General features: G+C 40.2%; 2 protein-coding genes across 2 annotated transcripts; both read right to left on the minus strand.

Moving 5' to 3' along the window:
* Window positions 1-380: 380 nt before the first annotated feature.
* On the minus strand, window positions 381-1961 carry LOC129409159 (uncharacterized). Its single transcript, XM_055154337.1, has one exon. The coding sequence runs from the start codon at window positions 1959-1961 to the stop codon at window positions 381-383; it is 1581 nt and encodes a 526-aa protein (XP_055010312.1).
* A 6335-nt stretch (window positions 1962-8296) lies between these two features.
* On the minus strand, window positions 8297-21864 carry plcb2 (phospholipase C, beta 2). Its single transcript, XM_055155029.1, has 32 exons — window positions 21781-21864; window positions 21575-21652; window positions 21326-21394; window positions 20601-20741; window positions 20140-20219; window positions 20017-20070; window positions 19860-19935; window positions 19670-19770; window positions 19434-19594; window positions 19211-19357; window positions 18968-19125; window positions 18404-18486; window positions 18187-18271; window positions 17416-17587; window positions 17286-17353; window positions 17114-17210; window positions 16927-17011; window positions 16712-16836; window positions 16269-16420; window positions 15824-15988; window positions 15645-15744; window positions 15419-15523; window positions 15210-15274; window positions 15010-15094; window positions 14001-14426; window positions 13741-13924; window positions 13414-13552; window positions 11687-11751; window positions 11126-11170; window positions 10944-10995; window positions 10027-10110; window positions 8297-8955 (listed from the first exon to the last, which is right to left on the minus strand). The coding sequence occupies exons 1-32, from the start codon at window positions 21862-21864 to the stop codon at window positions 8788-8790; spliced, it is 3699 nt and encodes a 1232-aa protein (XP_055011004.1). The 3' UTR covers window positions 8297-8787.
* Window positions 21865-23067: the final 1203 nt, after the last annotated feature.

Genomic DNA, 23067 nt, shown 5'->3' on the forward strand with positions numbered 1-23067 from the left:
TATATATATATATATATATATATATATATATATATATATATATATATCATTTGTATAATTTATTTGGTATATAGCAGGTATATTGCACAGTCACTGAATATGTAAGACAAACACACATTTTTCAAAATCACAAAAGCAATATTTAATGTGATCCAAAATAAATCTATGTTGCAAATTCTGCGGTTCACAGTCAAAACATAGCTTTGGAAATCTTAGACTTACAAGTACAAGTAAAATATTTATTTGTAAAATATAGAGCAATGCAAAAGCTATTACCTAAACAAAAGCCAAAAATATGAAAATGTATATCACAAAGCATTAGTCAAGACGAATTTAAGTGCCATAAACAATAGTTTCTGTTTCTTGATAGTGTCAGTATTCTAATCAAGAGGAAACTGAGAAGAGCAGCTTTCAAATTCGCACCTAACTGCACTGATGCTGTCAACGCTAGGCTGGCTGTTGACCTGCTGGTGTGTGTGTGAGAATGGGAATGTTTCAGAGCGTGAGATGCGGCCCCTGCTCTGAGAGGAACAGTCCACCACAATCTTCATGAACTCTGGAGCTGTGAATCTCCGCAGCAGCCTTGTCCCTAATCCCACAAACCCAGTTGTGCGGCTGGGATCTTTCCCAGAATCCATGTCTCCTCTGGCAAACAGCAGTTTGTTGTGTCTAGTGGTGGGACCCAGGCTCCCTCTCTTCTGCTGCTCTCTCTTGCCTAATGTGTCATTATCCATGTCACAACTCTCCTCAAGTGCTCTCACAGCCGGACACTTGCTGGTTAAAAGAGGTTTTGGCATAGTTTTTTCAGCATCTTTTATAAGGGCCCAAGAGTTCCCTTGGCTGTCCCTCTTATCCAGCAGACATCTCTCATCCTGCAGCGAACCTCTCTTCAATCTGCTGGCTGACAGGCCCAAGTCACGGATGTCGCCCTGATATGACTGCTTTCTGCTGCTCACAAGGTCCATGTTAAATGACTTGGCTTTACCCCAAGCAGAGGAAGGCTCTGAGATTTGCTTTTGCTGTGCATTGTCCTTGCTGACATTTTTCTGGCTGGTTTCAGGCACAGAGTTCAGTGTTTTAGCAACCCTCACCTCTCTGAGCTGGCAGTTTTGCAGTTGTTTGGCAGCAAAAAGGACACTCTGGTCCACTTCATTTTGGCATTTGTCGTTTGGAGAAGGTAGACCCCAGCTGTGGCTCTGGTTATCATCTTGAGACTGACTCCTGGGACATCTGAAGCGGTTCCACAGACCATTACTGTCTCCTGTCTTCAACTGTTTTTGAAACAGAGTGGGCAGTTGGTCATCTGTGCCACTAAACTGTTTGGAAAATCGTTCCAACATATATCTTGGTAGTTTGTTTGGGAGCCGAAACTCTCCATCCCCACTGTTACTAGTCTCAGTCAGAGGCTCATCTTGGACGACGTTTCTCCTGCAGGGGAAATTTAAAATCTGGACACAATGATTGTGTCCAAAAAAGTTGGCTACCTCTATAGCCGAGTGGCCAGCATTATTTGTTCTATCCAGTCTCAGTCCCAGCCGCTTAAAAGCCCGTACAAGAAACTCCAGAACCTGGCTGTGGCCGGAGAAGGCAGCGTACATGAGAGCGCTGTTTCCCCATGCGTCCGTGATATCAGGATCAGCATTGAACTGCACCAGAAGCTTCACAACATCCAGGTGACCCAGCTCACAAGCCAGGCTGAGCGCTGTGCGACCATCCTCATCCTGACAATTCACATCAGCACCCTTCTCCAAGAGAAGATGAGTAAACTTGGCCCGGGAACCAGGGTCTTGCAAACAAGCTGCATGCATGAGCGGGGTGCGACTATTCTCTGTTTTTGAGTTAATAATGCGTCCATCAAGGGCATCCAGAATGAAACGTGCAAGGTGAACCTTGCCTCCGTGCATGGCATCCAGAAAAGTCTTAGTGCCAGAGCCCTGGCGTAAATCTTTTGGTCGCATCATTCTCAGACAGCCACTTGTGGAGCAGAGCTGAGCTGAGACTGAAGAGAGGAGAAGTGTGTGGCGAGTTGTCACAGCAGCTCACTGTTGACAGAGAGTGTGCTTACCTCAGAGTAAGCTTCAGCGAGAGGCTGCCAGCGCCTTTATACCTCACTCTCCACATGCCCTCCCCACGTTGCCAAGGAAACAAATGTCTGAGAACCATTATGCAGTGGCAGCATCTATTCAGCCCAAGCACTCTCTGCCTGGAGAAAAATATAAGCTATTTGGACAAAATAATTACTTCAAGAAATAGCATGCAGTGTTTTCACGTAAGCACAGGCAGGCCAATTAAAGTCTATATTTATGGTTAATGATAACAAGTATTAAATATATATGACACAGAATCAGATGAATGATTAATTATGCTCAGTATTAAACATGATGTTGTATCATCCCTGGCTGCAGAAAATGCTACATGATACACAAAATAATTTTGGGCATTACCACGTTATAGTGAAACAAGCCTCATTCTTTCTTTACTTCATCAAGGTTGCAGGACAAAAGAAACTACTGAAGACTATTTGAATGAGGGGAAAAAACATTTATCTGCAAATGTTTTAATGTAGGCTAACATGTTATGATTTATTGTGCTGTTTTGTGCTGCTTTTTGGACAGGTTGCCACTGTAAATGAGAAGGCGTTCTCAATGAATCTACCTGGTAAAATATTGAATACATTTGCTTATAAATTTGAATTGGTAAAACAGTGCATTGCTTATACAGTTAAGTGGCTGTTCTCTGACTTTGATCTTTCTAAGTAAGGTTACAGACAAGCCTGAATATCGAGCATGTTGGAGATAATTAAATGGTCATTCATTTTTTTACAGCAACGATACAGACAATTTAAAAGGAATATATTTTAAATAACATTTACCCAAGGAGACAGCTGCCTGTGTTTTTACTAGGCTAGAATTAATCAAGTCTTAATTTATACTTCACAGGTTGGCCTCTTGAGACTTAATGTCTCATTTTCAAGAGGGACCTCCCACTCATAATTGTTCTGAGAATAATGATGGATTACAAAACATCAAAACTAAAAAATATTGTCCCAGTTGTCCCAGTTAAGTCTTTTCCAAGGCTTCAGCAGTGTGGGGAGACAATGGGCAATATGGCAAACTCTTACTGTTTACATTGTGGCTGCATCTGGCTCCTCAGCAGCTCGGTTTTCCTCAGGTAAAAGACAGTGTCCATTCATCTTGACATAGAGAGAGAATTCATCAGTCGACATGACACTCTCTCTGGCTTGGTTCACTGGAGACAGCAGCTCTGTCAACACACATTTTTCATTATTGTTGGTTACAAAGGGGTCACCTTGCTATGGGAACATAACCATAGTCTGGGAACATAAAACACACACACACACACATATATAGAGAGAGACAGTCATAAATAGATAGGTATAGATGTCTAGATTAGATTAGGCCAACTATTCTTATAGAAATACCTACATTTATTTAGATTACCTTATTTCCCAGTAGAAAATAGTAGGCCCGTGGTGTTGATGTTAATTCTAAAATTATGACTAATCAAGCCTCATATCAAATCTAATTCTCATTATTATACGATAAAAGATGGTCTACAATTATTCACTCACCGTGGAAATGAATCGATCTGATGAATGAAGAAATACACTGAATGCTAATCACCCACGTGCTAATTAAATAATTGTATGCGATAAGAGGAACGTCAGGATGAATTGCTGATGTGTGATTCAGCGCATGCTCGGTGTGGGCCTGTGCGTCTGTGAATGCTGATTTGAAATTAAACCGCGTGTCAATATTATTCACTGTATATAAAGATCGTTAAGGTGTTTTCTGCAGCCTTAAATTTCTTAATTGGCCACTGGGGATAACGCACAGAACTCCACTGAATCTCTCAAGGTTTGTTGGAAATGAAGTTGGTAAGTGGAAAGCAACAGTGTCCCTTGGTATGTAGGCCTACGCGTAGCCTGAGTTAGCCAACACCAGGGACTAAATTAACCTTCGAACCTACGGTCGGAAATTGGACAATTAATTTAACCATTGTAACTAAATGTGTTTACTTCCAGGTGCACAGGCCTCCACGGGCACCTGCATCATCCCTGGCTCACCTCAAATGATGGGCTGTTACACAAATCAGAAAACAAGCATGTATGTGCAATTTTCCTTATAAAACATAAAGGTGCATTACGTAACTTTTCTGGAGAAGTGCACCAGCGTGTTACTTATTACGATCTGTTATGCAGACAGTATGGTAAAACTATATCTCCATGAGAAACAGGTGACACCACCAGGTCAAATCAGATTTGTGGAGATGGTCATTGTAAGAACACATGTTTCAGGGTATTTTATTAGGAATAAAAACAGAAATAAAGAAAGAAAATGAAAAATTCAGTTGTGTATTACAGTAGAATACAATATAATTCCAGGCAAAGCAATAACAATGCATGGAGACAAGCAGGTGGCGGTCCCCCCACTGGAAAAGTTTTACACATCTGACAAAAGAAGAAAAATTATTTGAAATCTATTTGATGAAATATAATGCACAACCACCATTTTAACATATGCATTATGTTTGAATCCTAAAATAAGTTAGAACAATTTGTTGTAATATAAATTAATAGATGTAATGGTCAAAGCTACATTGACACCCTGGATTTAATTTGTGCACTGTTTCCTCAATATCTTCCTCAAACCAGCCATTGTCTTAACTGTGTTTCCCAGACAGTTACATAAGAGTAACACTGGTGCATCTGTAGCTTGAGGAGTGGGACATAATGGGCTAACAACTCCCGCTGAGACACTAAAATAACTAAATCATAGTGTTCACTTTCAACAAGAACAAGTGTGTGTCTGTGCAATTCTCCTTAATACCCTCTGATTTGATACAAGGAAGCAGCATCCTGTGTGTGCTTGGTGATTATAGCTGTTGTTGTTGTTTTTTTTTCCAGGAAAAGGGGTAGCAGCTGGCTTCCTGTCAAGAGCAGAACCATAGCAGATCAGTGGCAAGGTTGAAGTGGGGTTAGAGCATAAAAGAAGGCAAATGTCAGGTGAGACACTTACCACTCCAATGAAAGTTAGTCTAAATTAGAAGGAGGAACTTTGGTGCTTTTTAAATTGAGTTTTCCCCCACTGAATATGCAGTGACAGGGGGTTGAATTGGCCATGAGGCGGGCCCTTGTCCATCTCTCTTTCTGTTGTCATCAATTATCACCCTGACTCAGGCCCACTAGCCTGGCTGAGCAGATGGTAAACTGCAGCCCGTTCCTTTAGCCCTCACAGACACTAATATCAGCTCTCAGTGAGACAGTTGAAACAAACAATTAATAATCCAGCTGTAACTCACAAAGTTTTGTTTATATAACATAATCTCTGGCCTCTGCTTGGCCTTGGAGCTGGTGGGTCCAAAATAGTAACATGTAATACAATAGCATTTGTACTGACACATTATTTCAGTGGAGACTGGCCAAAATAAGTGAGTGAGGTGGGATGAGTTATTGAAATGTTTAGTTCAGCAAAGAATGTATAAAATTCTGGATTTGTTGAAAATTTCTAAAAACTGAGGGTAATGAAAAGGAGAACCTGGAGAGTCTGAGGTAGGTTTGCTGTTGTACAAATCAGAAATAAGAGTTGCACATCATTGCCAGCAAGCAAACAACAAGTGATCATGGGTTGGATGAGATGAATGAAGTAGTCACGAGAGGTGTCACATCTGAATGAAAATACTGCAGTAGAGTTTTTGCACCTAAATGTAGAGCTCTACGTCACAACTGTGATTTCAATTATTACTTTAATCAATTCCTAAAATGTTGTCAGTGTCAAAAGGACAGCTGTGTCAAAAGGACAGCTGATAACCCTTTGTTCAGAATGAAGAGTGCTTTGGAGCAATGCCGCTTTTCATATGTGAAATAGATTTGAGTTTAAATCAAACCAAGTTTCTAATTCCATAAGTAAAGTCATGTTGATAGAACTTACTTTTGTGAAAATGCCCAATGAAATGTGTTTTGGTGCTATTTTGCCCTGCACCACCTGCCCCTCTCCTTATTTTACCAGCTGTGATGGGAAATTTCTTTCTTGCAATGATGCTGAAGAAATGGACAGTCAGAGAGCACCCTCTCCATCTCCCATGCGACAGTAGCTATTTGTGGCCTTGCAGCCACGCTCACTTCTGACAGCTCAATAAATTGTACAAATGGATAACAAATGTATTTGTTTGATAGCCTGACTGCGCCGGGATGTGTGAGACACACCTGGAGAAGTGCACTTTTGACATCCACTGCTCAGCCTTGTATTATTTATTTATACAGTTCTTTACAGTCATTTGAATGTACAAAAAAATGTGTGTGTTATATAGCTGTACTGTTTTACAGTAGTGCACCTTTGAATAAATGCAGACTTTAAAAAGAAAGCCAAGGCTTTTATGAAGCTTAGAAAAGGGCAGATGGTGACTCACCTGCTGTAACTGTGCAGCAGAAGGTTAACAAGAGACTGACTCTGCAGGTTCCGAACTGCAACATACAGGTACCTCTTACTTTAATCATTGTTAATATATCCACACTTATATGCTGTTGTTCCACAGCATTGTACATTTTGAGATCAACTTTGCATTTTTGAATCCTGCAACAGAGGTTAGCCTTTGGACCATCCAAGGTACTTTTAAATGTCTCAAAAGTTGCAAGTGGTAATATAGCTTTTGTGTCCCTCTCTGCTAACTGTCTCACACTAAGGCAGATGCTCTCACCCCTGAGAGGTGCAGGCTCAAATGGAAATATCACCAGGCAACAGGCTGCAGACCATCAAACAGGGTGATAAAACACTTTGTTTCATAACTAATTGGCAGATGAGTGGTGTCTGCTGTTAATGTGCCATATTGTCAGTGTATTGTCAGTGCATTATGTGCCTGTGTTTATGTATGCGTGTCAACAGAGTTACGTATATTTGGATTTGCATCACAGAGGTGTCTCTCAAACCCACTCGGCTTGTACAAGAGCTGGAACACATCCCACCAGAATACTTATTAGTAACTGTTTTCATTTGAATCTCAACAGTTCAACTATAAATTAATGACATACTGTGGAGTTTCATTACAAATTCTTACGACTCTAAATACTACTATATTACGACTCACAAATACTACGCAATTTTACCTCAGTCTTAGGAACAAGAGCGATGCCGCTTAATCGTGTGAGTGTGCAGGCTGAGCAGGTGGTGCATATGTGGGTGGTGTGGGTGCTTAATATGCATCCAGGATGCTCTCCACTTCAAGCCAAGATGGACCAAAGAGCATGACACTTGTCTTGTACACACGAAGAGAGACAGGAAAATATGTTCACTGCCGAGTACATTAAGTTTTTTGCATTACAACTTATGGAAACTCGCATACAGTAATTACCCTTGTTTATAAGTTTATATTTCACATATTACACAATTTAAAAAGTCTGTTCCATATTTTAAATGTGAGTCTAAACTACTCCATTGTTACTGTGTTGTATTGATTTGACTGTAGTAAATCAGATTGTGGTGTGTATGGAGTGTATAGCATGACTGTCTTTTCCACTCCTTGTCAGCTAATGTAATGATTTCAGGAGGTTAAGGCATCAGCCATCCCCCTCCAGCCAGTCCTCTTTTCATTTTGTCTTATATAACAGAGAGAGAGCCCAGTGATTCAGGGCTGACTGCTCTCACATTCAGTAGCTCACAGTTCATCTGTGCATGAGGTGGCAGGACTCTCAGGCACAAGCTGTCTCCCCCCACAAAAATACTCTCAAACTATCTGGCCCATTCACATCCCTCAGAATGTCATCAAAGTCATGTGACTCAGTCAGGGTGCCGCACCCCCTGTAAATCGGAGGAACCGGACAGATTGCTCTAGCTTGAGTCAGTCAAACTGTGTTCATTAATAAATGGCTGCAGCGTGTGTGTAATTGGAAAGATAAGTTCCCAACAATGAGTGCAGTCTCATTCATTTGATTCACTGTTTGTGAATGTGCAATTAGGTTCCTGGGCTTTTTGAGTGTTTTCAGGCAAATAATAGCTTTTTTCTCTGCCATGTTCTGCTATTGTTACTATGGTATGGAAGAACTCTTGATTCATCCAGGACCTGAGGGGGAAATTAAGTGGTATTATGAGGCATGTGTGTTAGAATTTGCCAAATCACAAAGGGCAGGAAAATTTTGATGCACCGGGCGGTCACAATGCCTTTTCATTCTCTAATCACAATGAACACTGAGTTCCAGTTTGCAGGGCATGTTGTTGTCAGAAAAAACAAAGTTTACACACAGCTGAATTTTATTTTTGACATGTTTTATGATTAAGGCACATTGAATTAGTGGTTTCTTGCTTGTTCAGTCACTAATAACCTTAATAATATAAATAAAAACTACTGGCAAATCTTTAGTAAGCACTTCATTGCAGTTGAAAACACTAGAATTTTTATTCATATTCCTAAAATTAATTGTTGATTGTTGTTTCTAGTTATTTATAGTAATAAATCACACAAATATATTGAGAAAAAAACTGTCAAATTATTGTCAAGACTATGCACTGAAGATGGCATTTCCTGTATAATTTAACTGGTGAACAATATAGTATTATGCTGATTCAATGGAAACTGAATTGGGACCTTAACTTGTAATACATTAGAAACAATTTGACTACAATTACCAAATTAGTTACTAATTTTGTGTTGTTGGACAATGGTGCTCTGTTTATAAAACAGTCATCTTGCGGGTTACATAAGAGGGTAGAAGAGGCATTAAAAGAATTACAGTTGGTAAAATATAATTAGACTGAGAGACTACCAAGCAACAGACTATCCAAGGAAAACATCTCCATAGACACCAGCCCCATCCGCTTTTTTGGCATTTTGGTCAACGAGCTCTGGGAAGTGAGCCCCTACACACACATTAACAGCCTCGGACACATCTGCAGACAGTGTGTGCATCTTCTGCTGCTGCTCCTTTAGGGCCTCTTGATTGAGCTGTGGAGGCAAAGGTCAAAGGGTAAACATTGCCTGTATGGTGCTGAAAAGGACACCATGACACAATAGAATTTACACTGGCAATCTTTTTAGAATAAGTTTCACCACCGCAAAAAGAGAACACTGATGACCTCACTTAACCTTTTGATTGACTGGAAATACTTGGATAGGCAGTGTGGCTCGCATCTTGTGTGTCCTCTTTTCTTTCCTATTTTTTTCTCGATTTCAAATGTTTTTTACCATCATCCATCTGGCGTTCACACGTCAGCATTTCTACTACCTAACACCTCTTATTCTCGTTTTTTCAAGTGTCAAAGTTATTGGAACCAAGGCATTGTCACCAAACGTGCTTTGACATCACTTCCAGCTGTGAAGCGTGTCTTGTACTTTCTCAGTTCACTTATGAATGCCTATACTTACTGTTTCTTGCTGCAGTCTGCACTCGGTGAATCAGCTGAACTGACAGATGGCCACAGTGACAAATAGGAAATATTCTGGCACATTTTGTCTTATTGAAGAAGCTGTTTGTTTATGGTTTGTAAGCCAGAAATTTGCCCACAATCTCACATAATGGTGCTGAGTTGTTTTTTAGTAGCTGTAGGTGTTTTTAGATGTAGCATTGACTCAGTTGCTCAATATTGCACCAAATCAGCAGCTTATTATTGAGATTGGCAGTAATGGACCAGAGAATAAATGATCAGTTTTGGTGCATGCCTGGACTATATATGAGTTGGGTAGATTATATTTTGGGGATTTTTGTATTTCATTGGGTAAGGCATTCATCTCTGAACTTGAACATGACCATAGGGGTTGAACACAATATTGCATAATAGAGCCAGTGTCTTGGAGAACTATTGACACACACACGGAGAAATGTAATTTCAGCTTGCTGCATTAGTGTTGCATGTGATAGTAATGACAATAAAGATTATTTTGTACTTTTATACTTTGATCCTCTTTGATTTCACCATAGTGATGTAATGAACTAAAGGCCACTTCAAATTATTTAAATGAATGAATAACAATTATACATGTTATTTTATATGCACTCATTATGTTGCTCTTGCTTACTTGGTTGGTCAGGGCTTTGATCTCCTCCAGTGTAGCTTCCTGTTTCTTCATCAGTGCCTCTTGCTGAGGATTCACATCTGGGGCCTATGACAGTGTTTTAATACAACACAATTGATTAGTGGTTTAGTTTTAGGGTGTTGGACTGTGTCTCTACTGTATCAGGTGTGAGATAAAGGCTGTTTGCAAGTCTATAAGTGGTTTGTGGGCTCACGTTTCCCCCTGTGAGGAAATGTGTGCATATCTGGAGAGGAAAGCACCCAAGAGAGGCAACCAAAGGAAGGCAATCAATACAGTTAAGAGCCAACAGGTTGGGCCTGTCCAGTTCAGTTACACAGCCATCAGTGCAGAGGGCCATTCAATACAGAGGCTGGGCTGATTAAACAAGTGATTGTGTTATAAATACTGGCTACAATTAATGGTCAGGAGCTGATTAAGTGGATCAAAATGAGCTGCAATGTGACCCTAATGTGAGCGAGGAGCAAGCTATTGGCAGAGCCCAGTCAAAGTCGATGGCAGAGGATCAGGGTGAAGGGACTGGGTCTTTAACCCTGATACAAGAGGCTGAATGTTGATCAGCCAACATGAGTCATTGTGCACACATGGATTAGGCAGGCCTCTGTAAACAGCTTCTGAGTAATGGGCAAACCCGGCCTATGGTCAGGGCTGTTGCACTCTGGGTAAAGTGTACATGTTTATGTTGTGTGGGCGCATGACTGAAGGAAAGTGTTAATGTGCGCACATGTATCAAAGACATGTACGGCCACATGCCTCAGGTGCTCATTCTCTCTGTGCTGTTTTGTCAGACTCTTTGTAACCATAGTTACACAGAGCAGTGGATGAGTGAGTGGTGACTTTAACAAAGAATAAGCAACATTTGTGTAATGTCAACTCAAGTCAAAATACTGGTTTATACTCACATCAGATAGACCATTTTCATCCAGATCATCTGTACTCATTGCCTTTTTCATCCTAAAAAAGTATTGTGTCATATCAATTAATTTAATGTAATCAAAACAACAGGACAATAGCTTATCTCATTTTAATTTCAAGCACATTTAATAATAAAACATGGAGAACACAAGCCAAACTGACTACTTACTTTGAGTTTGTTTTGGATTGAGCTTTCTTCTTCTCTTTGGCTTCACTGTACAGAAAAAGAATAAAAATCATCACTTATGCAGTGACAATTTAACAATGCTTTGACTAAATGAGTAGCTGCCACATGTTCCTTATTATTACTCATATTTGTCAGAAATGTACTGCATGGCCTATGTGTTACCTTAAAGTATACTTTTGCAATTCTTGCTGAAATTTTGCCTTATATTTGTACTTTGTTTTAATAAGAAAATGAATGTGACTGTTTATTTGTGGACTCAGGGCTGACCACTGCGCTCTTTTGTCCCCATAGACAGCTGCACAAACACCTGTGGGATAAGGTTTGTCCCCAGATAACCATCGTCCAGGACAGACGTGGGACAACAAACACTGCCACACTGCAGCCTGAGTTGACGCGTTCATCATTTGAGGTATTCTCTGTCTGAAATGTCAGTTACTTCATCGGCCTCACAGCACCCACACACCAACATACGAGAGCAAAGATAGGCGCAGCTCAGTGGGCCTGTCCTAGTGTGTTCTGTATGTGTTATGGGTGTACTCGCACCTCTCCAGGGCCTTCAGTTCACTGCTGTGTTTTTCTGATGCCATCTCCATCAGTTTGGACAATCTCTGTTCAGTGAAAATGGAAAAGTTTGGAAAACTTTGTTTGGGCTTGTTTGGAAATGATTCTTAACAGTACTATTACTTCTAAAGTGCATTCACACCTTGTTGCTCTTTTGGTTTGGTCCTCTAGTTCTAGTCCAAGTTTATTTCTAGGCCTAGTCCCAGTTCAGTCCTAATTCATATGTAGTCTGAAAGCATCCAGGGGTGTAGTGGTCGTGGTATGCAGGGTTACGCCATTCATCAATTCTCCCAATGTGAGATATAAAAAAATTTTAAATATAAAATAACCTAAACTTAAATGTCAAACCAGAGCTATTGGCAATGGTGAAAACAACCTGCATAGGCTCATGATGTATCCAGTACTGTCCTATAGAGACCTGTGACATAACGGGACCAGGACTGAACCATGACTGAACTAGGACTAAACCAGAACTAAACCAGAACTGAGTGTCGGTACAGGCCCGAAGTTGTGTAAGCCTGTGGGGCGCAGAGCTCCGTGCCCCACAGGGCTAACCGCAGCCGTCACCCAATCGTGCTTTGTGGACACCCTGCTCTGCTGGCTCTCTCGCTCTCAAGTCCAAGATTAGTCCTGGTTTAGTCTTGGTTTAACCCATTGACGCCGGATGCTGCGCAGCGCAGCGCTGAGTCCCCTGTCCGGATTGTCTGGCGATCAGCGTAACTGGTAAAGGCGCTATATCACACAAAAATGCTGACAGTGACAATGACAGTGAAGACACGGACAGCATTTGTGTTTGACCATGTTCATTTGTTACACGACATAGCGATATGGCACCTGTTATAGGAGCGTCTGGAACAGCGAACAGATCAAGTGGTTGAGCGCGTTCATGTGCTGCAGTAAAGCGCAACGTTTGTTACTTCAAACCAGGTCTTGATGGAAACATGTGCGGGATACATTTGGATTATTTTTCAATGGAGAAATAATACGCCACGATAAAGAAGGTTTAACGCGACAGTACAGCTCTGGCAGTTTTGCGTCTCTCTATGGGAATGAATGGAAGCGAGAGGAGGACACGCCCCCCATGCTTCCAGGTGTGGCCCCGCCTTTATCAGTAACGCTGATCGCCAGACAATCCGGACAGGGGACTCAGCTGCGCAGCATCCGGCGTCAATGGGTTAATCTTGATTTAGACCTGGTTTAGTCCTGGTTTAGTCTTGGTTCAGTTCTGGTTTAGTCCGGGTTTAGTCCTGGTTTAGACCCGGTTTAGTCGTGGTTTAGACCTGGTTTAGTCCTGGTTTGGACATGGTTTAGTCCTAGTTTAGTCGTGGTTTAGACCTGGTTTAGTCCTGGTTTGGACCTGGTTTAGTCCTAGTTTAGTCCAGTTTTAGTCCTGGTTCAGGTCTGGTTTAGTCCTGTTTTAGTCCTGGTTCAGGTCTGGTTTAGTCCTGTTTTAGTCCTGGTTTAGACCTGGTTTAGTCCTGTTTTAATCCTGGTTCAGTTCTGGTTTAGTCCTGCTTTAGGTGGCAGGTGGGCGGGATTCAACTCATTGATGACATCACAAATCGCGTACCCCCACTTGAAAAATCCCCACTACACCACTGAATGCACCCTTAATTAAAACTAAAATGGTTTTGACCAAAATATGTAGTAGTAGTAGTGGTAGTAGTAGTAGTAGTAGTAGTAGTATTAGTAGTAGTAGTAGTTCAAACCTCTGTAGCAAACTGCTCTTTTTTCTTTTTGATCTGGTCATACTGATTGGTCCACAAACTCTGCAGATCATTGGTCATCTTTTCCTTCTGCTCTTGCACACGTTCATTCGCTCCACTAGAGTCTCCACCTGCTCCTGCCCTGAGAACACAAAACCACTTTTAGTGAAAGAAATAAAAAAAATAAAATAAACTGCAGCCTTTAAAATACTGTGCTATTAATGTTTACCCTTTTTTCAGCTCAACATTCATAAGTAAGCCACAAAACATAAAAAATGTAGTTAAAAATTATTACTACTATTGTTAAAAGAAATAATAAAAAGCACTCACTCCTTTTTCTTGACAGAATTTTTTTTCTTGATGGCCTTGAAGGTGTCAGAGTATTTTTGAATCAGGTCCTCTCCCTTTTTCTGTAGCTTTTTTTCAGTTTCTTTCAGCTCCTTTTCCTGGCGCTTTACGATTTTCACATAGTTTTTGTGCTGTGTCAGTTCTTCAGTGGTCACAGTTTTAATATCTGCAGCATCAAAACAAAGTATGTTTTGACTTGCTCCTTCAACAATGAAAACACAGATAGATGTAGTGTTCATTACCGTCAGTGCTGGTGTCAGGCTTTTGAGATGTTCCATTTGCTACAACAGGAGCGCTCACAACTTGCTCGGTGGTCTCTGCCTTGGCCTCCTCCGTTTTCTCCGCCTCTGCTGTATCCTCTGTGGCCTCAGCTTTTGGCTCTTCTGGAGTTTCTTCTTTTGGTTCTTCTGTAGTCTCCTCTTTCTCTTCAGGAGGAGTCTCAGGTTTCTCCTCAGACTCTGGTGCAGGTGTTTCTTCTGCCTCAGCTGGTGCATTTTCTGGGGCAGTGTCAGTAGGTTCTGCCACAGGCTCTTCTGCAGGCTGTTCTGGGGCTGCTTCTTGGGGTTCTTCTTCTTTGGGAGGTTCTTCTGCTGGAGGGGGGTCCTCAGCTGCAGCATTTTTGGTCTCAGCACTTGGGTCTGCAGCTGCTGGCGTCTCTTCTGTCTTTTCTGAATGAGGTGTGAGAATAAAAGTCAGTTGTTATTAACTGTTGGATATTGTTCAACTTGCTCTGTGTTAAAGTGAGATTCAAGTCTATCTACTGCATGCTATGGTATCAAGACAAAAATATACTACAAGTAATGTTGTTGGCCTGTGAGTTTAGTTTTTTAGCTTAGTAGTTAGGTTTAGGGTTTTTTTGTATTTAAATAAGAGGACTTTAAAAGAGAATGTAACCAGAAGTTGAATATGCCAGCTGTGAATTAATGTGAGCATACTGATTATATTAGAGCATTTAAAGTGAATATAATGATCCGCTGATTGATATTCTAATCATAGAAATAAAAATCACATCAAATATGAAATACTCTCCATATTGTATAATACACTTTTCCTTGACAATATTGAAATGCACCTGTATAGTTTGATAGCCCTTGCTTGTTCCATCTTCCAACCCAAAGCAGCGGACAGATAAATAGTTAAATTTAGTATAAAGCAAAACATTTTTGGATGCCTCTTGTAAATAAAACAAAGCACAATAAAAGATTGCAAAGTGTGATGTACCATATATTTAATAATAATGTCACTGTTTACCTGCTGGAGGGGCTTCAATTGCCTTGGGAGTGGGCACGGGGGCAGCGAGGGGCATCTCATAAGGGGAGACGTAGTCAGCAGATGACTGTGTGGGCACAAAAAGGACAGACATTTTAAAAGCTCGCTCATCTTCATGGAGGCTAATGTGTCTCATTAAGGATTAGGAAAGACTGGATTCATTTGAAAAGACTATTTGTTACCTCCTTTGGTGTCTTAGTGGTTTTCTCTGTGCCTTTTGTTGGGTTAAATAAGGCATCTGTGAAGTCTAGGACAGGATAAAAGAGAGATTTGAATAATATACAAATAGCCTTCTTGTATGAAGAGCTAAATATACATGTCCTTATGCTGTGTAAATCAGAGCTAGCTGGCACCATGATGAGATTTATAACATGATGAACTAATGGTGAACCTGCAAAAGCAGCAGGGATGTAATCCTTGACCTCGATGTACACAAAGAGAGCCGGCAGTGTGAGGGGCATGTTGCTTTCGCTGCGAAGGCAGATGTGGTGGAACCCTGCAAGGTACAAAAGCCCCAGCAGATTAGAGACTCACCTGATCCTCAACACGTGTCCCAGGCCTCAAGCTCTTCAAAGATGTAAATGAGTTGTGCTCCAAGCATATTGATCCACACTGACCTGATTGTATGGCGTCAAGAGGAATTATTCTGTGTCCCAAGAATTTACCATTCTCCTCATGAACCACAATTCTCAGAGATGCCAATTCTGGGAGTAAGATCTGTCAAGAACAATAACAAGGTAATGAGATTAGAGGGTCATTACCATTTTCATTTATCCATGTTTTCTTGATCACGCACCTTTTCAAAAACAAAGGGCTCTTCATTCCACACTGGGTTTATGGCATTAGGTGTGGTGGTCCATTTGGTGCGGTATTTTTTCTTGGGGTCATTGGGCAGGCCAATCACCTCCACTTCCACTCCAGTTTTCACATTCTTGTCTGACAGAAACTGTCCTGAATAAATCTATAGGGGAAACAGAAATATATCTTGATACACACATAACCTGCTTCTTTGTATTAGTCAACACTCTGTCCCATTGGATTAAAACACTCTCAGGGGATATAAATAGCACAGTTTTTCAATCATAGAGAAATACCTAGAACCAGGTATTAGTCACTGCAGGAGGCATGTGTGGACAGCCAAGGAACACAAGTACAGAGCACACTTACACTGGATTTCTAAGGTAAATTAAAAAATGATTTTAATATTTTCTGTTTTATAAGACACCAAATACTGAACTCACCTTGATTGTCAGTGTGCTTGCCACAACTGTGTCAATTCTGTCACAAAAAGGATCAAACTTCTTGTCACTGCGGCGCATCACGTCATGTTTGAGAAGGTACCCAGTCCTGCCGTTGTACTCAAACAGAGCCATGTTGAGTTGCATGGGGAAATCTAAAAATAGACAGTACTGTTAAACATCCTTAGCACAAAGAGGAAAGGAGGTTTAGGATGCAAAGCACATCCCAGGTCTGCAAGCTCTAAGTGATGCAACACTGACCTCCTGTGGAGACAAACAGAAACGCAACTACACAACCCGCCACAATACAAAAGACTGAACTTTTATCAGTACTTTCAAATATAATTTTAAGATATTTTTTATTCATATAAATGTACATTAAATTTATTTCACTAGTCAGTATATCACTTTTAATATATATATTTTTTTTATGTTTTTCTCTCTACCCATTGTCTGGTAGTTGAGTGCCACCATCTGGCAGCCCGCGGTCCAGAAAGGTTGTGGATTGTAATTGGATGAGTCCATTCGTGTTCCTTTGGGGTAGATTCGACTCATCTGTCTCTTGTTATACCTAGGAAATGCAGTTAAAGAAATTGCTGCATCATTGTTGACATTTTTACATTACAAACAATCAACTTTGGAGGCACATCTCAAAGGATACTCCACCCATTCAACTGCACTTTTGGCAATCATTGCTTCCCCTTTGGTCTCCACAAAAGATGAGATGACGTAACTCCTGTTTTTCTCTGTAAAGGTAGGATAAGTTAAATAACAATCACAACTAGTTTGTATGTTGTAAAACAATTTCATTCCCTTATTAGATTTTTACAAATAAAGCATAACCATACTTTTAGCATGTTCAAAGGAGACAAATTTGTTTGGCTGGATGTAATTGACTATTGAAGACATAGCCTCGTATGCTGTCACTTCCTGTCCAGCTGTGCCCTGTAGGAATGTGACAAGAAGACAGCTCAGTTCTGCACTCGCAAACATGTCACAGCACATTATTCCAGAATGTACCTCGTCCGATGTCTTCATTTTCTCCTCATCCTGCTCCTCTGTCTCTTCCTGCTCCTCAGGATCCTCCTCTGAATAAAACACAGACATGTCAGACATAACTAACTATAACAGAGTAACTGTGGGACTGCACCTGGGTTCTCTGAGGCAGTTGGAGGGTTGGCAGGGTCTGGGGTGACAGCGGTCGGATCAGCGGCTGGTTTCTTGGCCTGTTCTTTGGGCTTGTCATGGCTGCCCTTTTTATTCTTGATCAAGATTTTGCCCATGAGCTCTGATGGACTTGGGATCTGCAGGCCTGGCTTCAACTGCAATACAGTTTTAAAAAAGATAGAAATTATATTAGCAGTTGTAATGTCATGTTGTTTTCTGTCCATTTTAATTTTACTGATTTATCTCAAGATATTACTAAGGCAAAATCTTTCTTTTGATCTTTGGTTCGACACACATAAAAGTTTGTCTCTCAAGTATAACTAGAATAAAGACTTAAGTGCTAAGTCATTGCTCTACTCTTCTGTTCTTAGTTGGCATATTAAATAATGACAAATAAAATGTTGTCTTCACAGGCTTAATCCTGGCTGCGTTACTGATGTTGTTTGGGACAGAGACAGAGTGAGCAACATCCCCCCTCCCCATGGACACACTCACAGCTGTGAGAAGGTAAGATGGACAGACTGTTGATATAAATTATTTGGATTGGCTACAGAAGGCAAGGAGGGACATAGCTCTCAGCGATATGACAAACTACAAACTTAGCATACTCTACATAGCTGTCATGCTGATGCAGTTATACACAACTAATAATACTAGATTCACTGGAAACTGTGTTGTGTTTAACAAAAGCCTGGTATGAGAGATGCCTTTATTATTGTGACTACAGTAGTGGGCTTTGCTGCAGTACACTGACAGGGTATTTGTCCAGGGGCTCTGTTAGGAGGGCATCTCCAAATATGGTTTTGCAGTAGTTGGCCATTTTCTCTTGCTGTTTGACCCTGTAACAAAAGACACAGCACTTTGAGAGCAAAGGTAAAATTAATCAGCTAGTACATCCTAAAGGAAATTTAAATGCATCTACTTTGCTATTCTATAACATTACTACTCAATGTTTTTAAATATCCCCTTACGAGTCGACATGGTTTTCAAATGAGAGAATAACAGGATACTGAGAAGTCTTGAAGGCACTTTCGTTTATAGCTTCAATCACATCCTGTAAAAGAGAAGAAATTACTTTGAAGTCAATTTAAATTCCCACAAGATATATAAGAAAACAGAAAATAAAAAATGTGATTATAGTTTATGGTGACATATGATACATAGGTTGAACTTTAACACGTATTCCTCACTGAATCATCTATAGACCTGCCAGTAAGCATAGGGGGATCGCCGTGGAGACTGCTCAGACCTTAAATGGAAGTGCAATGTGAGAGAGTGAGAGAGGAGGTGTCTGTGTGCTTCTTGCTCTTGTATTGTAAAAGCTAAAATTCAAAGCTACAAAAATTTACATGATTTCTTTAACATGAAGCTTATCTAGATAGTGGCAATTCTAAGATACATCTCAGTCTGTAAGCATAGACTTACTGAGGTTTATAAGAAGCTGTCACTTTGACACAGTGCACAACCTTTTCACGGGAAACATGTGTTCTGCCAAAGAATAGCTTTTACAGCATGAAAAAATGTAATAAAATGACCTTAAAGAGGATCTCAGTTGTCATAGTGAAGCCGTGTGTGATGATGGGCTCTTCATCTGGGGGTTTGCCTTTCCAACAGTCCAGCTCCAGACAGCGGCAGCCGGACAGAAGGCACTGGCGGTACATCTCAGGAGAGGACGGGCCTGAGAACTGGCCCGCTGTGTGAAACCAAGAAGAATAAAACATAAAACATAAAACATCATCCTGAAAGTAATCAAAAAGTCTCCATTTTCCGTTGGTAACCTGTCAGGTAAGTGTTGTGGGAGGACTTGATGAAATAGTGCGGTAAAGGCTGAGTCATGTCGTGGGATTTGGCCAGTCTGTCCTGCACTACAACTGAAGTCTCAGACCCCATCAGGTAAAACAGAAATCCCTCTGGAGAAATCAGGCCTTCACAAAACACAAAGATCTTAGTATTTGTTCAGGTATATTATATTTGATACTACTGTGCGGTAAAGTATAGAACCTCTGTTTGCATTGCTGGAGACAGGTTCATATTTGTCAATCAAAGCCTTGATCTGGTCCTGTCGTAAACGAGGAAACAACTCTTCGTTGAGTCGAGAGTCTCTTTGCTTTTCGTTGAGGAACTTGGTGAAGTTCTCCTTGGTCATTGTGGGCTTGTTGGAGCTAAAGGGAGACCAGTGACACCATGTTACCATGTGCATTTTTATCACATGTCTTTCACATTGAACGTTGACTTACTAAGATGTAAAAATCTCATAGATATCAGGCCTCGGGCAAAGGTGAGTTATAAATGTCCTGAAGGCCGCCTCGGTGAATGCATCAGACTTTATGCTGTCATACTTTAACATAAAGCATACTCCAGTTTACTTAAGTTAAGCAATTCTGATATCTAAACATAGCCTTATGCTAAAAAGAAAACATGTCTGACCTTTCCTTTGGGGAGGTGTGCTGCTGCCAAGGCACCTTCCACCCTTTTCTTATCAGCTGGGAACATCTTGTAGATACTGATTAAACATAGAGGGAGCATATACTGTATGTAAATCATGCATTAGACAGCAGCTCATAGTACCCAGAGTAGTACTCACCGTTTCACTGGGATCTTGCCGTCTTTGTTGGTTTGGAGAGAGAGGCACACATATCTAAAATTGAAATGACATAGTATAATATATCGGATTGTACGTTAAAATTTAAGATCCTTAATCACTCACATTTTGTCCAAGAAGACTTGTCGGCATGAGTTGTTTCTTGCAGCATTGTAGGCAATTGCAAGTATGTCATTTGCCCAGTTCTGGAAATGCAAAGGTGATGAGACATATTAGAGACAGTTTAATAATATGTTATTTTTATAAAAGTTTTTGACAGTGATAATCACCACTAGAAGGTCACTAATATTGCAGTACTTACAGAGAAATTGGGTTAATGGCTATTGATTTAGAACAGAGCTCAAATGAGTTTTCATTGCAGATGATTGAATCAGGATACTGCAGTCATAAAGTCTAATAAGGTCTAAAAGCCAGAGAGAAGCTGACTAATGACAGGAAGTGAAGCCACACTGTGTAATGGCTGGTGGCATTGGTTGTTTTTGCATTAAGAAATATCAAGAGGCAGGAGTGTGAGCAGGAGAGGAAACTGTGTCCTCAAATCACACAGACTGAGCCGTTTTTTTTACCTGTACCACTTTCTCTTTGGAGGCAAAGAAGTTGTGATAAGTGAGATTGACGGTGTCCATCCCTGAGACTATGGTCAGAGTTTTAGCCAGATGATTGCTGTCTGGAAAATCCATGTTGAAAACATTGCGCACTTTTGAGTGCTGTGGACACAGAAGCATAAAGAATAATAGTTTATTAATTTAATATTTCTGAATTACAATTATTCAACAATTACTTTATGAATCATATCATTTTGAATACATATCTGAGAGAACTCTTGCAAATGTTGAAAGGAGCATGCAAAGATATGCACATTTACAATGACTCACATTATATAACACATAGCATGTTAACATTGCCACGATTTGTTTGTATATTTTCAGTCCTTTGAGACAACAATTCATCACACTCTCTCCCCCAAACCCCTCTGAGCTTTGAGAACATTTGAGAACGTGCAAGTTTTAAAGATGGGATCAAATGGTGCATAAGTGGACTCTCTACGGGGTCCACAAGTAGTAGAACCCACCTCTGAGAGCTCTGGGCGCAGGCCTGGCTCAGTGGATCACTTTGGGTTGTGTTCATTTGTTTGTCTGCACTGTGTGCAGGAGGTGTACTTTGACAATTTTGCATTGCAAATGCACATTCTACTGGGAAATAAAGGAAATTGATTCTGAGTTTGCCTAAACACGCAGATTTTTAAATCCTCCCCTCTTCCTTACATATAATATAATCCAGTATACTTTACCTTAGGAAGTTTGGCGTATTTTCCAACTCTGGTATCTCTGATTGTAGCCACATCCAGCAATGTGGTCTCCTGCAAAAATAAGAAGTAAATCACTATTTGAACTGAAGTTTGTGTTTTGTAGAATGTAGAAAAACACTCCTCCTATTTACATTATGGTTTATTCAGTCATAATCATAAAGTACATTTAAAGTAAATAAAGTACTATGGCAATTAAACACCTTAGTTCTTGTGTTTGTTTTATATGATTACCTTGCTTTGGTTGATCCAGTAAATGTAAAATCCTTTTGAATCCATCTTCATAGTGACAGGACTTGTCTTGGTGGAATCCTGTAATTTAAATTTGAAACTTTAATTGGCATTTAATTGGTATATGATGTAAGTAACAGTAGTTCACATTCGTACATGGTACATCAATTGTTGTATAGGTTGTATCACATTTTTAATCCTTCACTCACCTCCGACCACTTTGTGAACCTCTCTCCTTTGACGAGGTAGTCCTTCACCTCTGGCGAATCCAGAAAAAATCTTTTTTTATTCATCTTGCCAGTTGGAGTTTTTTTTTCACAATTTGTAAAAGAATTATTTTAAACCATGATTGCAACTACCACCTTAACTATCCAAGTGCCAGCATTCAAAGACATCATCAAACAAAGTTCTCAGGACGCACCCAGACAAATATGCCTTGCAAATGAATCTCACAAAGTCAGTCACGTGACCACAGGAAAATGTTCACATCTAGAAAGGCTTGGGTCAAACAATTACCCCAGGGCAGCAATGGCTACCTTACGATCACTGAGTATGGACTGAATGAGTTACAGGTTCCATGGTGAAATGCTTTGGGTTTGAAAGGCGGATTATATCGAAGGCATTATTATTATTTATTATTATTAATTATAATGCAGTGAAAATATCTTATAATATGATGTATTGATATTATCATGCATTATCACAGGATGTTTTACTTGGGCCTAGAAACAAATTATTTGTTTGTTTCTTTCCTTGTTTTTAGCTTGGTTTGTTTCCATAACAACCAGACATCTACAAACACAGACAGGTATCTGGGCTTTCCTGGGACAGCCCACAGTGTACAAATGTGGCACCGCCTTCATCCTAACTTTGTCATGCTGACATTACTCTTAATTTGCCTAAACCCATCAGAGGGAGCCACGGACATCTCTTCAGTTTGATACTGTGATTCATTAAGGCACAACACTGACAACTATATTTGGATATAATTTAAATATGGCTTCAAAACTGACTAGGCTGCTGGTATATTCACTCACCCCAATCCAGACCGCATTAATATTAATAATCAGCCTTGATGGTTGGTCATGGTTTTGCATGCCGTCTGTTGCAAATAAAGTTTGATAAACTTAATAAACTTAATTCCTAAATGGAAATTGATAAGCTGCAGCGCCACACAAAACTGCATTTACATAAGTAACAATACTCCGTTCACCCATCACTTAAATTAATGGACAAGTGTCAGCCAGCGTCTATTTAGCTGGCGCAGGTGCTTTTGCAAAAGTGTCCAGGTTCATACTGTGCACCAAAATTTAACGTTTTTGGAAGATTTTTTTTAAACAGTAAGTCTTTGAACTAGGCTTTTGTTTAAAATGTTGAGAAAACTCATAGATAGCCTATATTTATTCGCAAGTAGCCTAATAACCATGCAATTTACACAGTTAAATATAATATACATATATACTGAAATATAATGATAAAATAATCCAGTAAAAAAA

This window comes from Boleophthalmus pectinirostris, unplaced genomic scaffold, assembly GCF_026225935.1.
Source record: "Boleophthalmus pectinirostris isolate CB_2022bp ecotype Guang Dong unplaced genomic scaffold, ASM2622593v1 HiC_scaffold_10, whole genome shotgun sequence".
NCBI classification, from domain to species: domain Eukaryota; kingdom Metazoa; phylum Chordata; class Actinopteri; order Gobiiformes; family Gobiidae; genus Boleophthalmus; species Boleophthalmus pectinirostris.

Excerpts from the sequence above, each read along its gene's own strand:
- LOC129409159 (XM_055154337.1), bottom strand. The coding sequence starts at position 1,961 with ATGATGCGACCAAAAGATTTACGCCAGGGCTCTGGCACTAAGACTTTT.
- plcb2 (XM_055155029.1), bottom strand. The coding sequence starts at position 21,864 with ATGAATAAAAAAAGATTTTTTCTGGATTCGCCAGAGGTGAAGGACTAC. Across the intron at positions 15,745-15,823 it reads AGCCCTTTGTTTTTGAAAAG|ATCTTACTCCCAGAATTGGC; the intron begins GTGCGTGATCAA and ends TGTTCTTGACAG. Across the intron at positions 14,427-15,009 it reads AATTGAAGCCCCTCCAGCAG|AAAAGACAGAAGAGACGCCA; the intron begins GTAAACAGTGAC and ends CACCTCATTCAG.